The 17463-nt window shown below is 42.9% G+C and overlaps 1 protein-coding gene across 1 annotated transcript in view; it reads right to left on the bottom strand.

The window, feature by feature from the left end:
* The window catches only part of PDZD2 (PDZ domain containing 2), a 403520-nt gene that overhangs the window by 273630 nt on the left and 112427 nt on the right, over window positions 1-17463 (bottom strand). Inside the window, exon 4 of the mRNA XM_042447846.1 lies at window positions 6024-6901. Coding sequence (XP_042303780.1) covers window positions 6024-6499 — 476 coding nt within the window. The 5' untranslated portion in view covers window positions 6500-6901. The remainder of the gene's footprint in view (window positions 1-6023; window positions 6902-17463) is intronic.

Here is a 17463-nt window from a genome sequence, read left to right as displayed (position 1 = left end):
CTTTTCTTTTTCCATAGTGAATTAGATGTTGGGGTGGATGTTGTTCAAATGGTTCTGAAACACTGAAATTCTGGGCCATGCCAACCACTACCATGTCAGGATGCACAGGGAAGCCATTGAAATCCACAAACATCTGGATAATTTCAACCAGAAAGAAGAAACCCTTAAAGTGAACAAAATTTGGCTACCAGTCCTGAGGAATAGCAAAAGAAGGACTCAGCAAATGCAATGGGAAACCACTGAGAGTCAGGGGCTTTCCCAGCAGATAATGATCACCAATTAGCAGACACTAATCCTCTTTTGCATTAGCCTCCCAGCCTGAGGACTGCCATCAGCAACAGAACAATACACATGCAAATCACTCCTGCATTCCCAGGCTCACACAGTATACAGTCGGCCCTTCTTATACATGGATTTTTTATACACGGATTCAAGCATACACAGTTTGAATATGTTCAAAAAAAGTATAAATTTCAAATATCAAACCTTGATTTTCCATTTTTTATAAAGGACACCATTTTGCAATGCCATTATATTGAATGGGACTTTAGCATAAACAGATTTTGTTATACACAGGGGATCTTGGAACTAAACCCCAGTGGATAACAAGGATCCAGTGTATATACACCCAACTTATTCCAGGCAAGCATTCTCTGAAGATGCCAGCCACAGATGCTGGTGAAATGCCAGGAAGAAACTCTTCTAGAACATGGACACCTAGCCCGAAAAACCCACAAAAAAACGTGCTTATACATCCTATACTATCACATTATTCCTTCTCTTGTCCTTTCTTCATTGTCTCCATCTTGATATTCAAATCCAGGAATACTTTGCAATTTTGCCTGACAATTGCCTTGACTTTTATTGTGGCACACCATAGTATTCCCCAGAGGGAGGTCTGGGGAATCAGATGATTCTGTCCCTCACAAAAGAGGCCAGGTGCTTCATAAAAGTTGTTGCCTGATAGCAGTAAAAGCCAGGAGTGGATGTACTGGAGTATACGCTCCGGCAACGCATTTCATTAAAAGTGTGTGTTTCCATATAATGTATAATTTTTTAAGAGAAAGCTAACAATGAAGTTGAGAAGCTACCCAATGTGAGCTACCCATAGGTCATCTGTGTCCTCATTCTGTTCTGAGGTGGCCACTTGCAAAGTCTTTACGTGCCATCCATTTCAGTTCCCAACAAAAGACCATCTTTCTAATCCACCAGTCACAGAAGTATCATCAGAAAAAAACCAAATACTTTTCTAGCTGCTACTAGTCATTGTTCAGTGATAATAGTGGCATGGATTGTACATTCTGTAGTTTCATCTATGAGTGTCCGCAGTGAGCCACACCTTCATTGGTAGATCATCAAGATTAATAATACCAGATTAGAAGTATGGAACAGCATCGCTTTTCGGCCTTTTGACTAAGATCAAGTGTAGAAGTATGGAACAGCAACTACCCATGGGAATGGACAAATCAATTGACGTGTTGGAGCAATAAACAACCATTTCTCTGATGCTGTGAAATTTTCTAGGTGGGAATCATCTTAGCTATGGAAGAAGCAATTTACAGCCTGGTACATACTGCCAATAAGCGGTGTACCAGGGCTGATACTAGGGTTAGGGACTGCGCGGCAACCGCACAGTCCCTAGCCCTAGTACATACGTACAGTGTAATAACGGTGGCACCCTGTATGCATGGGTGCCACCATTGTTACATAAGTGCTCTGCGGTGTTTGCACATCACTGCATGGTGTGTACGTAATGAGTGTGCCGGTGGTGCACTTATTATGCTGCCCCTGCGGCTTTAAAAGAACCTGCTTTTCACGGGTTCATTTTCCTCCACAGGGAAGCCACGTGGTTTGGCAGCTGCAGCTTCTCTCCGGAGGAAAAACAGGCACCAGCAGGCCGCCATTTTTCGGCGGTCTATACTGCACCTACGTAAACAAAACAAAAGTGAGTGACCGTCTTAAAGCAGCTGGGGCCCACCCCCCCCCCCCCAAGTTCCCAGATCTCAAAGCCTGGTCTTATCTTCTCCAGTCCTCAGGATGAAGCAGAAAGAATCTCAGAGTGAGAGCACTGCCTTGAAAATTGTGTGTACAGTTGGATTTCCATATCAATGGGCTAACCATCCATGGATTAGAACATCCACATATAGCCCTGGCCTGTTATCCTCAATAGTGACACATACATGCAGCTGCGCTAGTGCAGTTGCATGCACATGATGAATCCATAGAGAATAACGGCACTTGAGGGCCCACAATGTTTAGTATCCACAGGTGAGGGCAGAACAGAACCTCCACTGGTATGGCCAACTTTATGTATATTTTTGTTTCTTGTTAGAGTTCCTATTTTTTAAAAAATTTAAATAATAACGTCAGTGTAAATGGAATTAACATTTAAGGTATTATGCTTAATGACATCACCAGAGCCCATCTCTGTCACATCACAAGTGGTCATCTCATCCCTGAGAGACACTGAAATCTCAGGGCCTGAGATAGTATTGACCTGCAACCCTATCCCCCAGGGACCCCAGGCAGCCACATATACACATACGTTCAACCCTCTGCATCCTTCAGTTGCACTTTTTCACCAACTAGAACCCAATGAATGGCCAATGACATGCTTTTTCAGGCTCTACACATTGCCCCACCTTTGCCAAACCTGTTTTGCACTTTCTACTCACTTCCAAACTTAGAAAAAGTAATCATGGTCCTAAAATCACCAAAGGGGGTTAAAGTAAAGGAAAAGTGGGGGGTGAAGAGTTCAGGAAGCCACAAGCAGACCCATGCTGTAGCCCAATTGTAGCGCTTTATCTGCCCTTGTCTTAAAACATAATGTGTTATTTGGCTTAATATTTATTTTGTAGAAGAATTTTGTAGAGTATAGCTCATTTCATCAGCTACCACAGAGTTTGGAGAATTATTTTGGTGGGCTGCAGCTTCCAGAATAATGGGTCCCCAGACTCATCTGGCAGTTTCATTTGTGCCCAAGAGGTGGGGCAGAAGCACCCATATGGTGACATCTTCTTCTGGAAGACTTCACTTGCTTTCACAGGGTCCTGAGAATGGCGCAAGAAGCTGGCCAATCACATGCAAGATTAGCTGGCAGTCCAGAGGCAGGGCTGAGCAAGACAACCTGCTTTTGAAAGTTTTCACTCAGGTACCTCCTGCTCAGGATAAAAGTGAATGGGCCAAAGGACCCATGGCTATGGTTAATGAGGAGTCTCTGTAAGAGACTTTGGGGTTGAGGCTGTTTAATCATATCCATCTTGGGATGTGCCTGCCTCAGCCCCTGGTGACAGGAAAACCACACAATAGTTTGCACCCACGTCATATCCTGGCCACATCACTCCTAGTGTATTCATGTCTTTCAGTCCATGTCTCAAATTAAGTCTCAAGTCTCAACCTGCAAGTCTCAAGTCGAGTCTCAAGTCCTTGCAAGATACTTTCAAGTCAAGTCTCAAATCAAGTTTCAAGCCTGGAAGCCAACTTTTAATGCCAAAAAGAAGGCTGGAGGCATTTTTGGAAGAAACAGCGAGTGCGTTAGACAATGGACTTGAGGCAGGGGTTGAAGTCTGCCTGGCAGGCTGTCCCCACTGCACATCAGAGGAGCCTTCTAAAGCTTTTCAAAAGTTTAGAAGGATCCTTCTACCTCAAGCCCATTGTCTAACACATTTACTTTTCCCTTCCAAAAAATGAGACCAGCACTTTGTGGGGTGGATCTTGCCTGCTGCTCGAAGTGAATGGCACCAGCAAATCTGTCACTAAAAATATACAAGTGTCATGTCAAGTTAGTGTATCATTTTTGCCAAATCAAATCATTGAAGCGACTGAGTCCAACTTAGGCCCTAGTCAACTGACTCAAGTCTACATCACTACTCCTGGGTGTTCCTTCCAGCAAGAAAGTGGGGGGGGGGCAGCTTCACCAGATCGGAGATCAGAGAGACTGCCTGATCTTGGTATCTGTGTCCCATGCCAAGCCAGCTGTTTTTCAGCTTTAGCCAATAAAGTTGTGGCCTGCATTCTATCCAAACCTTTGTTTGTCAGTGTGCTCACTGCCATGCTGTAACCTCCATAGCCACTGATGGCTGCAACCTCTCAGTCAATATGGTCACTGGTAGCTATAATCCAAAATATTTCCCCCTGCTTCCATGAGTGATTCTTGTAGAGTGGGCTACAGTCTAAGACAGTTTATGCCAAATAAAATGCATTAGTCTTTAAGGTGTCACAAGACAGTTGTTTTTACTGCAGTTGCCTTTACTGCAGCAGATAAATGTGGTAATTCCCTCCCCATGGAATTTTTTTTTAACAAGGAATCAACCATGACACTAAAATGAAACATGGTTTAATATTAGATAGAGGGGCACTTGTATGCAAAGGAGAAATATGAGCCTGTTTTGAAACTCTCTCCCCTGTTCCAATCAGTGGGAAGATAGGAACCCAAGATTTAGGTTAATCGCCAAGCCAAGAGGAAGCAAATGAGTCCTGGTGGTTTAGAAGACTTGACAATCTTTTGTGTGAAACATTTTCTTCTTGCAAACCAGCGGATATTAGAAGCAGCTGGAATGATTCTTACTCCTTTCCGCCAAAATAATTTCTCCCACGACCATCACATGTTTGCCATACAGCCACACTTAAAATTCCATCAATGAAATATATCTAATCCTACCTGATTCTTACAGGGCTTAACACCAACTAGCACAGTGATTGGTGGAAATCCACTGGGATTTACCACTCCCACCTCTGATATTTAGAAAATTCAAACACAAGGGGGGTGGGTTAAGAAGTATTAGCACATAGATCTCATCCAATTCTTTCCCATCTTTACATCCAGCATCTGCACCAATTGTTTATGTAGCTGCAAAGGCTCAGCAATACATGGTGGTGGAGAGGAGTTAGTGATGTTTTGATTCTTTACCTCAAAACATCTGCGGATGGTCTCTGAAAACATTTTCAGCTGTAGCCTCACTTTTGCTAACAAGACCCATACTTCAGACCCCTGATGCTAGCCGAACAACCATTGCAGAAAGTTAAAAACCAGAAATTTATGACTTGTCAATTAAACTCAGGGTGCATATACCCACTGCTTATGTTTGGTTCTTCGCTACATTTTCAAGAAGTCCTGTGACTTCTACAAACTACATAGATTAAGTATATTAGCATAAGTTTTGCTCCTTCTAACAGAGGCTATGATTTTTGTTGTTTTGCATGATTTATTCCAGCTGAGAGGACATTAGGCGCAAAGTGCTGGGGGGAGTGTTTAGATCTTAGAGATAAAATGTTACTTCTCGAAATTACAGTTTTGATTAAAACCTAGAATGGATTGTTTGTTCCAATAAGAAAAGAGTCACGAGCCATCCCTAGCTAAAGAACACTGTTGTGCTGTACATATTGATAGCTTTACTGTAAATATTATTTTTCATATACACAGATTCTTGTATATACAGTGGTCCCTCCACATTTGCTGGGGTTAGGGGTGAAGGACCCTCATGAATGTGGGAAAACCACAAATAAAAAAAAACAATTTTTACCTGAGAGAACACCTCTCTAGGAATCTCCAGGTCCTCCTCTATGATCACATCTGCCAGAAATTAACCACAGAATCATGTTGGAGGTCCTACAAATGCCTAAAGAACTGTTTTCTCTAGGAACTTCTAGGTTGTCTAGCTCAACTCTATGATCAGATTCCAACAGAGTTGCATTGGAGGACCTAAAGATTCCTAGAGAGAAAGTATTAATCAAGTCTTCAGATAATCAAATCCACCAAAGTCAAAGCCTCAAATGTGGAGAGCCAACTGCATTGATACTTTAAAACATTACTCAGCAAAGTGTAGCCTTGTTGGGGAACCTATGGCCTCCACATGTTATTTGATTCAGAGGAACAGCCCACAGTCAAAGATGATGAGAGCTGTATATTGCAAAATCTGGAGGGCTTCAGGTTTCTTGCCCATGCTTTATCATATTATGCACCAATTCTGATATAATATTTATTGCAACTCAAATCTACTCAAAGTCTGTTTACAGCTTCTTACCTAGCACCACTGATATCCACCCCGACCATCAATTGTCCATTCAGTGAAAGGATCTCATCTCGCAAGCGAACTTTTCCACATTTCCCTGCTGGGCTGTTTTTTTTCAAGTCTGTGACCCAGATACTTCCAACATCAAGTACGGGACCCTTATGGCCCTTCTTTTTTTTCCCAATTCTCCGCTTCTCTCCATAGTCCCCCAAAGCAGGGATGTTCCCAAAGCTTAGGCCAAGAGACTCCACTTTCCCTGGATCCTTGGTGAGGTAAACAGTACAAATCTCAGCATCCACAGGACTCATACCATGATGTAGTTTGCCTTCATCCACTGGGAAATTCAGCTGGATATATTCTCTCAGCTTCTTGATGGCAGAATGGCAGAGCCTCTGTTCTGGCTCTTCCACTTCCCCCCTCAGGTGGTTTTGCAGCCATTGATAAAGGATGGGAAGAAACAACACCGCATTCTCTGGAGTGATGGGCATTGTGGGCACTTTTGGATCCCATTATGTGAGGAATTGGTTCCTGGGTTGAGTGACCGAAACTTGATCAATGTGTCTTTGAGGATCAGAGTGTCTGATGACTTCACCAACAATCATGCTGGCAGAAACAGTGTATATATACACAGGGAGCCAAAAATTTTTTTTTCTTTTAAATAAAACACAGTTCTCTCTTTTCCCCCCTGTTTGGTCAAAATAACAGAATGGCTTTTATAACTAAGAGTGAAAACAGGTGCTCTGGAGAATCCGGCAAGAAGAGGAAGGAAGCAACGAGGACTTCATGTTTGGCTCCTTGCACAGCTGTCCATACAGAAATCACTCAGGCAGCTCATGTTCTGTTCTCTGAGGCTGTAATTGCTCCCCCACATTCACCAACACCTGCTTGACCTAGAAAGAGAAAAACAGCACAGTTAAAACCGTAATTCCCATTCTCAAATAAAGGATTGCAGAGCAATCTGCAATGCTCATTAATGAGAGAGCTTTCTTTAACATTATTCCATTCACTCGTTAATGCTGTAATCTGTTTATTTTGCCTTCTATATACTCTTGGGTCTTCCTCTGTGAAAGAGAACCAAAAATATGAATTCAAAGAAATATATTTATAAATATACAAACGGTGACTCTGTGCTTCTATCTGTCCCTCCATGTGAAAGCTGATTTCCACGATTCTAACTCCATGCAACACAATGTGGGGTTCCTCCAGATATTTTACCCTACAACCCCCAACATTTCTGATTGTTAACTATGCGAGATGGATCTGATGGTTGCTGTAGGCCAAATCAATCCCTTGAACACATTGAGGAAGACTACTCTAGCACAGTTTTGAAAAGGAAAACAAGGGTGACCAACAAACTATTGTCACCTGTACATATCAGGTCACTATTAGAAAGGCAAACATTTCTACAGTTTAAGGATACATGTGGGTGAACCTGTTGTGTTTTCCAAAAAGTATTATGAAGCATGCTAGTTGAACATACTATCAATCATAGTCTGTTCCACGTGACACACTATTTGTATAAAGCTGCTCCCCACCTTTCCTCCATCATTTGGTGACATAGTATCTGCATTTAGATTTATTACTATGTGTCAATTTAGTTTCCTCCCTCTTTTCTACTTTGCTGCTTTCTTAGCACATATCACCAGGAACCCCTTTTCACGCCCATCTTGATTTTACTAATTTTGTTGCATCTTCCCACCCACCTCTTATCCAGTCATGAATATCTCAATGCCTCTAGTATTATAGCTGTTGAATTTTTTGTTACACTTCACTTTTGGTTTATATTTCACTTTTAGATTAGTGAGTTCAAGGTGATGTACATGGTTCCCCCACCGTTTAACCTCACAACAGCCCTGTAAGGTAGGTGAAACTAGGGGAGAATGCCTAGCCTAAGATCGCCCAGTGAGTTTTACAGTGGTACCCCGGGATACGAAATCACCGCCTTACGAAATTTCCGGGTTACGAAAAAAATCCATTAGAAAAAACTGTTTCGGGTTACGTTTTTTTTTTCGGGTTACGAAAAAAATTTTTGGTGCTTTTCGGCGCTTTTTCACACGGAATCGCGGCTTCCAGCGCTAGCACCTATGGCAATTTCGGCTTGCGAAAGATTTCGGGTTACGAAGGGCTCCGCGGAACGGATTACTTTCGTAACCCGGGGTACCACTGTATGGCTCATTGAACCATAACTATGAAGGTTTCAAATACTGCAAAATGAATTTAGCATTGTATATTTTTCTTCTTCTACAGAATAGGAGGAGGCTAAGTAGTAAAAATAAAAATCCCACTCTCCCCCCCCCCCCCCCCCCCCCATCTAACATCTGTGGTCCCTTAGTTCGATTTCATGTTCATTTTTTCTTCAGGAATAATAAAAGCTAGCTTTAACTGCATCTAGCTTGCAGAAATAATGCAGTTTGATGATGATACCAAGGCTCAGTACTATGGAATTCTGGGTTTGTAGTTCTGTGACATTTTAGCCTTTCTGTCAGAGAACTCTGGTGCCACAACAAAATACAAAATATAAACCCCAGGATTCCATAGGACAATTGAAGCAGTGTCAAACTGCATTAATTTTGCAGTGTGGCAGCAGCCCTCAACTTGTAAAAAGGGGTATTGTTGTTGTTGTGTGCCTTTAAGTCCTTTCTGACTTATGGCAACCCTAGGGCAAATCTATCATGGGGTTTTCTTGGCAAGATTTGTTCAGAGAAGGATAGCCATGGTCTTCCCCTGAGGCTAAGAGAATGTGACTTGCTCAAGGTCACCCAGTGGGTATTAAAACTGGCACCATATATATCTGAAAGGAGGAGGAGAACAGCCTCTAAAAGGTGGGTAGGCATGATGAAGCAAAACAGTTCACTAACATTTTTCAAGATTACTCATCAAATCGATCTAATATCATTTTGCAATATCCCACTTACATGCAAACTTTTGCTTCATCCTTTAACAAATTGGGTTTTTCCTTCCTTATACTGTATGTTCTTCCCAATGGAATATCTGAAGGGCCATCAAAACCTATTTTCTGGCCCATAGAAAGAAAAATAAAAAGGTAATTAAAACTTCCTATGACTGACCTTTAAAAATATGTTTAACCACATGCTGCTTTCAGATACTATTTTTACAAACTGCATAATAATCACATCCAGAGTCTACTCTATCTTAACCATTTAAAATGTCATGGTGTTTATGGCAAAAGGCCTTTAAAGGTATCGTTAAAGTTTTTTTAATGCACTCTTTTGTTATTTGGCACTAGTACTCCTCTGTTACATTTGAATCACAAGAGGCTGTGCATGTCGTGAATGTCTGGATCCAGTGGTGGGATGGATGGGTGTGAAACTCATTTAGTACATTTTTTTAATAAGAACTTTGCACAATGTGGAAACTATATATTGTCTATGTGCCTGTCTGACTGTTATGCTATGCAGATCCACCTGCTTAAGAAGCACAGCCATCAAACTTGATCTGTTCTCTAACAGAACCAAGCAAAAAAAAACCCTAACATTTTGAACCTTTCTGGAGGGAAAAAACACTTTTCCATATACCTGGTTATTTTCCCCTCCAGAATTCACATTGATGAACCAAGTTTGACCAAAGTTGGTAGGCAGACTTGGGGTGCATCTACACTGTAATAATAATGCAGTTTAATGCCACTTTAACAGCCATGACGCCATCCTACAGAATCCTGGGATTTGCAGTTTTGTGAGGCACCAGCACTCTTTGGCAGAGAAGGCTAATGACCTTTTAAAACTACAAATCGAAGCATTCCAGAGGATGGAGCTACAGCACTTAAAGTGGTGTCAAACTGCATTATTTCTACATGTAGAGGCACCCTTAGGCTGCCCACAAAGGGGCGCAAAAAAAAAACCCCAACCCCAACCCCTGGTTATTTTAGGTTTTGTTCCTGTAAAAACTCCAAAAGCATCTGAAAAGACCTCTTTTGCCCCCTGTGGCTGCTTGCTGTTAAGCTGAACTGGAGGTAAGACCTGGAGATGTTACTTGTTACATATATAGAAAAAAGCAGTTGATGTAGAATATTGATGTACAGTATGTTAATAAATAAAATAGTGTTAAATGTAAATACAGTTTACATGAGTCTCAGCACCTGAAGGCCAGTTTGTAGCTGCAATAAACATTTATATTGATATAACCATTTATATATGGCATTTCAGATATGGAAGTTTTGTCCATTAAGGGGTAGCATTTGTATGTGACCATTCTTAGTCCCCCATGAGAAATTTGAATATATCAAGAACTAGCAAAGGCTGCGGCACATCTGCAAATGTATCTGATACTTTTCCCAAGACCTTTCCATGGGAAAAGTCTCCATTAACAGAGTTGCACAGGAAACAACAACAACAACAAAAACTTTGCTGTGATCTAACAGATCTCTTCCAAGGGTCACAAATTTAGAATTCAAAACATACATTCCACACATAAATTTCTAATGCATTCAATCTGAATTTTACCTACAACTACTGAACCATAAAATATATAAGAAAAATATGGCCAGTTTCAGCCATATTACAGCTTTAATGAAGTTCTATTATATTGTGGCACTCATTTGGGACCATTCAAGGACAATGTTTCCCAATCTTGAGTCTCCAGACTTTGGTCTATAATTCCCATCATCCCTAGTCAGTGTGGACAATAGTCACTCGTGATTAGAGTTGTAGTCCAACATGATCTGTGAGCTGTAAGTTGGGGGGGAAAGGTCTAAAAAACACAGCAATGAGAAAGCTCCCAAAAAGCTTGAGAAATGCTTTTTGGTGAGAATCCTAAAGAGAACATCTCACTCTGTATTATCTGCAGTTTCAGGGCAATGGAGTTAGCTGACCCATACCCACACATATGTAAAGTTTGTTCTCCATACCCACAGATTCAAGCATCCATAGCGTGAAAATATTTTTAAAAATATGAATTCCAAAAAAAAAAAAAATCGATTTTGCCATTTTTATAAGGGACACTATTATACTACCCCACGGTATATAATGGGCATCCATGGATTTTGGTATTCATGGAGGATCCTGGAAACAAATCCCAGCAGATACCAGGATTCACAGTATACAATAGGTCCATGGCAAAACCATTAGAGAAAGACCAAGGATCAGTGACAGAGCACATGCCTCATATGCAACAATTGCCAGGTTCAGTCCCTGATATCTTATACAGGGATGCTGTCGATCAAAGTAGTCAAAGCTGTCAATACCCATAGTAGCCAACAGCAATTGATTCACCTCAGATTGCCTAAAAGTGCCCCGTGCAACATACTATAATATTAAACACATTGAGCACAATAAATATTAATAATTACAGAAAAAACAAAGACTAGAGATATTGCAGGTCATTACACTTCTTTTTAAGTACAATACTGTTAGTCCCTCAGCTCCATCTCTCTCCTTCATATCCCGCTGCAGGTAACATCATTATTTGCAATGAGTTGTTTCTAACCTCTAGTGCAGTGGTTCCCAAACATTGGTCCTCCGGGTGTTTTGGGCTTCAACTCCCAGAAGCCCCAGCCAGGTTGGCCAACTGCCAGGAATTCTGGGAACTGAAGCCCAAAACATCTGGAGGATTAAAGTCTGGGAAGCACTGCTCTAGTGTTTTGAATCAGTTAATGACAAGTATCAGTATTGCCAGTGTGGCATAGTGGCCTGAGTGTTGGGCTACGACTCTGGAGACCAGAGTTCGATTCCCAGTTTAGCCATAAAACCTGCTGGGTGACCTTGAGCAAGTCACATTCTCTCAGCCTCAGAGGAAGGCAATGACAAACCTCCTCTGAACAAATCGTGCCAAGAAAACCCCATGATAGGGCCACCATAAGTCAGAACAACTTGAAGGCACACAAAACAAACACACACACACACACACACACACACACACACACACACACACACAGGATTGCCATAAGTCAGGACCTCCAAACTGGGACAAATGTAGAACACATTTTTTTAATGGAGGACACACGAAAAAATGTGATGATTTTTTAAAAATGATAATATAAATGCATGTTTCTTAGGCATGATCAAAATGGAGGACATTTTGGCATTATTCCTACACAATGACAGAAATGTACTTCCCTTTCTGGCCAACCCCCCTCCCCCCATTCCAAACAGCACATTTGGGCATTGAACATGGCTTTATTTTAACATTGCCTCTTGCATATTTCAGAGGCATAGGCGGGGTACAAACCGCCGCTTTGCGGCGCTCCCCCGCCGCCGCCATTTGCTCTGCGCGGGAGCCGCAGCAGCCAAACCGCGCGACTGTCGCGCGGAGCAAAAAAGAAGCTCCAGTACGTAAAGATGGCGGCGCCCATGTAGAAGGGGCACCGCTATCTTGTACGTATAGGATACGTACTAGGGTTAGGGGGGTGCGGAAGCACCGCCCCTTCCTAACCCTAGTACGTATCCTATACGTACTATATGGCGGTTTGTATCCCGCCTTAGTTTCACACTGAACATGGGTTCACATGGCTATGCATATTGAATATGTCAAGGTGGTTTAACAAGAAGTGGATTTGCCCTCGGTTTCAAGTGTCTTGCATCAACTATACTTCTCAGAAGTGTGTACTTGGTCAAGGTACTTTGGTTTTTCTTCACTGCGCATGTGTTTGTAAAAATCAGAGCAACTTACATTGGCCATACCTCAGAAGCTGACTGATATCAATATCACCATCATCATCATCATCATTGTTAAAGCAGACCTTTTAGCATTAAAAGCACCAAAAACACACAGAAATGCACTTTGGAAAGTCACACTGTCTCACCTTCAGAAAGAGTGAATGCATGCCTCAGAAAATGACTGATATCATCACCACCATCATCACCACCACCACTATCATTCTTAAAACAAAGCAGACCTGTACAAATGGAATGGAAATCCTCCTCCTCTTCTTCCTCCTCCTCCTGCTACTCTTCTTCTTCTTCTTCTTCTTCTTCTTCTTCCTCCTCCTCCTCCTCCTCCTGCTACTCTTCCTCCCTCTTCCCCTTCCTCCTCCTGCTACTCTTCCTCCCTCTTCCTCCTCCTGCTCCTCTTCCTCCCTCTTTCTCTTCCTCCTCCTGCTACTCTTCCTCCCTCTTCATCTTCCTGCTAGTCTTCCTCCCTCTTCCTGCTACTCTTCCTCCTCCTGCTACTATTCCTCCCTCTTCATCTTTCTGCTACTCTTCCTCCCTCTTCCTCCTCCTGCTACTCTTCTTGTTCCTCTTCCCTCCTCCTCCTTCCTTCCTCCCTCCTCCTTCCTCCCCCTGCTACCTCTTCCTCCTCCTCCTTCCTTCCTCCCTCCTCCTTCCTCCTCCTGCTACCTCCTCCTCCTCCTCCACTGGCCCCTGCACCCTTGCCGGGCTTGGGCCGGCCCACATGGGGACCAGAGGAGGAGCTCCTCCTCTTGAGGTTGGCTGGCCAATGGGGGCAGACTGGAGCTCCAACAGCACACCCCCTGCCAGCAGCCATTGGCCAGCCAGCCCCAGGAGGAGAAACTCCTCCTATGTAGCCCTGCGTGCAGCCTTGCAAGAATGCGCAGGGGAACAGGAAGCTGGCAATGGGTGCAAAGGCCTTGGTGGCAGCAGTGCGCTGTGCGTGCTGCGTACAACACAGTGCAGCACAAAGGCTGTGCGCAACAGCCAGCACAGCTGGCGCTGGTGCCAGCAGTGGCAGCAGACCCGGGGCAATCCCGGGTCCAGGAAGAAACCGGGACGAAATGCAGGATTGTCCCACCGGGGGGGCGGGACATGGCAACCCTACACACACACACACACCAGTACTGTGTGAATAGTGCCAATACACAATATGATCAGTAGGTGGCATTGGATTTTGTTGTATCTGAGCAGAGACAGGGGTTTCCTGCTCTCGTTTGTTCTTGGGAGGATAAAATTATAGATACTTGACAGGGCTGTCTTTTAAACTTTGTATGGCAGGAAATATTGCTTCATTTGTTATATGCCTACTAGTTAGTGTGAGCATATCATAGGGTTTTGGGGGGCAAGATTTATTTGAAGGAGATTTGCCATTACCTTCCACTGAGGCTAAGAGTGTGACTTGCTCAGGATCACCAAGTGAACTTTCATGTCTGAGAGCAGGAATTTGAACTCTAGTCCCTGTGAGTTCTACACCAACACTCAAACCACTATACCATATTATGTGTACATCTTTGCTACAGCCTACTTTTTAAACCCTGGTTCTTCTTCCCATTCTTGTCGAAGCTGTTTATAGACTGCAAGGAACTGAATTATTTCTTTCATTTTCACAGTAAATCCAGAGTATCACAACTACCACCCACCCCTTCTTAAATTCCAGAAATGTTCATCAAGAGTTCACTTCATACTGTAAATATGCTACCTGAAATCCAGCCAGCAAATTTTAGCGCACATACCTTTAGGTTCCAGCCTGCTTCCCAGGCTTGTTTTATTTTATTTTATTAAACTTTTATTTTTTGTCTTTAAAACCCTTGTGCTGGATTGCAAACTAATTCTGTAGGTCTCTTTTCTCTTTGAAGGAGATTTGCCATGTAGATGTGGAGCAATGAGTATTTGAGAAAAGGAAGCCCACTCACTGCAGGCGGGTTGAACTGGTTGTGTAGTGTTTTAGGGTCCTAGAAATGACAAATAGCTGGGATCATTGAGCAACCGACACAGACAAAAATTATTACCAGCTGCAACAAGATGGACTTCCAACATAAATACTTCTAAAATCTATTAAGGCAATTAATCTCAAATGGATCTGATCATCACAGAACTGGAAACAGTTTACTAGCAATCTGCAATAGTGCCAAGTAAGACTTGAAGAAAGAATGGCTAGACTTAAAGATGTTATCTTAATTTATCAGCTCCAGTCGGTTCTTTCTCCTTTCGTGTGAGTAACAAACTTGTTCCAAATTCAGGGAAATGGTTCCTCATCTGTGTAAAGACATATGAAGGTGCAGCACATAACTTTTGACCCAATGTGGTGGCCAGAATTAGAATAACATTTATTGTATTAGTTCTTGGACCATAGGAGGTTAAAATCAGATAAGATTTACATTAAAATTAAAATGGGTTGGTCCATGTTACACAGCAAATGGGACTGTATAAGGCAGGCTTTTTCATCCTAGCACTCCTTATCCACATGATGTGGTGTGTTCTGTCATCCTCAGCTATGGAATAACCAGTTCAGTACTTCTGGAGATGGTCACTGTCGGAAAAAGCTAAAACAATGGTTTGTTTTTGGCAAGTTTAATACAGAGATAGTTTCCCACCACCTTCCCCTCAGGTTTAGAAAGCATGCCTTACCCAGTGTCACCCAGTGGGTTTCCATTACTGAGCAGGGATTGGAAGCCTGGTCTCTGGAAGTCTGAGTCCAGTACTCAAACCACCACATCACAATGGCTGTTGGTACAAAGGATCCTTTCATATATAATGTTCTGTCTACATCAGAGATGAAGAACCTTGGGCTTGAAGGTCAAATCCATCCCTGATTGAGTCCCAGTCTGGTTCTCCAGACGGCCATGTCCCTTTCCTCAGGACACCACTGTTTGATGGTTTTCCAGGTTTTGTAGATTTTTTTGTCCCCCATTCTAGAATATTAAAATTCTCCTTCAGAGTTTCAGAGCAGAGATGGAAACTGAAATGCTCCAAAAATTGTTAGATTTGCAGCTCTCACATGATTTCCATCCCTGTTGTGGTTACTAGCAGTTAGAGCTTTTTTTAAGGAGCCAGTGTGATACAGATTGTGTTTCCCTTATCCAGAATTCCAAAATATTCTAAAAACCCAAATGTTTTTCATGGGGGGCTGAGATAATGACACCTTTGTTTTCTGGCGGTTCAATGAACACAAACTTTGTTTCATGCACAAAATTATTTAAAATATTGTATGGTGGGTCACACTTTCACTGGGGTGAAGGGTGCAGGATTCCTATGAAAGTGAAAAAAAACACTAATAAAAAACTACTTTCTTTAACCTGAGAGAACACCTCTTTAGGAATCTCTAGTTCCTGCAACTCTATGGCCAACATCTACACTTACAAATGCCTAAAGAAGTGTTTTCTCTAAGAATCTCTAGGTCTTCCAGTGTGACCCTGTGGTCAGCTTCTGGCAGAGTTACACTGGAGGACCTAGAAATTCCTAGGGAGAACATATCAATCAAATCCATGAATAATCAAATCCACAAAAATCAAAGCCACAAATGGGGAGGGCCAACTGTATAAAATTACTGTCAGGCTATATGTGTATATGAAACATAATAATAATAAACTTGGGTCCCATCTCCAAGATATCTCATTATGTATGTATATGTGAATACAGGTATTCTGAAATAAAAAACCTCCAAAACACTACTGGTCCCAAGCATTTTGGATAAGAGAGGTTCAACCTGTATACTGCTTTCAGAATTGGATTAAGGAGGAGACCAGGGTTTGGACCCCTGCTCAGCCATGTAACCCACTGGGTGACTTTCGATAAGTCCTGGTCTCTCAGCCTAAGAGAAAGGCAGAGGCAAACTCTTGGATAATTCTTGACAGGAAAGCCTTAGGATAGATTTGCTCTAAGTTGTAGAAAACATGAAGGCACATAATAACAAAGTAAGACTTTGGAGAAGAGTGCTGAAGATACTGTGGACAAAGAACAAATAAATGAGCCTTAGAACAGATCAGGCCTGAAACTTCCCTGGAGGCAAAGGCAGTGTACAGACCGCACACGCCCCTTTCCCCAACGGATCAGGGCCTGAGCTGCCACAGTGGCAGCCCCAGAGGCCCCGATCCACCGCTTTTCCTGGCCTCAGGGAAGAGGCCTGGAAAGGGGGTGTCCTTGGGGCCTCATGCCCCAAGGACACCTCAAGAGTGGTGGGGAGAGAGAGAAAGGGGCCACTTGGCCCCTTTCTCTGTATCACTGGCATGGCTGTTTAAAGGCCGTGCCAGCGATACGCACAGCAGAAGGAGCTCCAAAACGGAGCTCCTTCTGACACTGCTTAAAGGGTACCACAAGTGCCCTTCAGCGGCACCAAGACGTAATGGCCACGCTGCACCATTTGGACGTGACGTGGCTGTTACATCAAAATGGCAGCACCCGTGTGAACAGGGTGCCGCCATTTTGTAGTACTCCGTACATACCAGGGTTGCGGGCGTCTAAAAGAGACGCCCTCAGGCAACCCTAGTACATACAGAGTACGTACAAAATGGTCCATCTGGACAGGGCCAAAGATAACTAAACTGAGGCTGTCATATTTTGCCCACATCATGAGAAGGCATTGTTACCCATGCTGGTTTCATATAAATTTTGGAATCCATGATAACCCTTGAATGACCCCTGGCCAGACTCCTAGCTTGCCCGCCATTACTGGCAAAGCGACAAGACATGTTCACATGCCTTAGGGAAATAGCCACATTAACATCTCAGAAGGTCTGGGAAGTCGCAAGAAGGGATTATCTTCAGCCAGGAAGAGCAAATGTTTGCCTTTCCTGGAGCAATCACCCCCCTCCTCAAATCTGTTGTCC

The sequence above is a fragment of the Sceloporus undulatus genome, chromosome 2 (assembly GCF_019175285.1).
Source record: "Sceloporus undulatus isolate JIND9_A2432 ecotype Alabama chromosome 2, SceUnd_v1.1, whole genome shotgun sequence".
Taxonomy (NCBI): Eukaryota; Metazoa; Chordata; class Lepidosauria; order Squamata; family Phrynosomatidae; genus Sceloporus; species Sceloporus undulatus.
The sequence above is the reverse complement of the archived record's forward strand: the minus strand, read 5'-3'. Positions and strand labels throughout refer to the sequence as shown.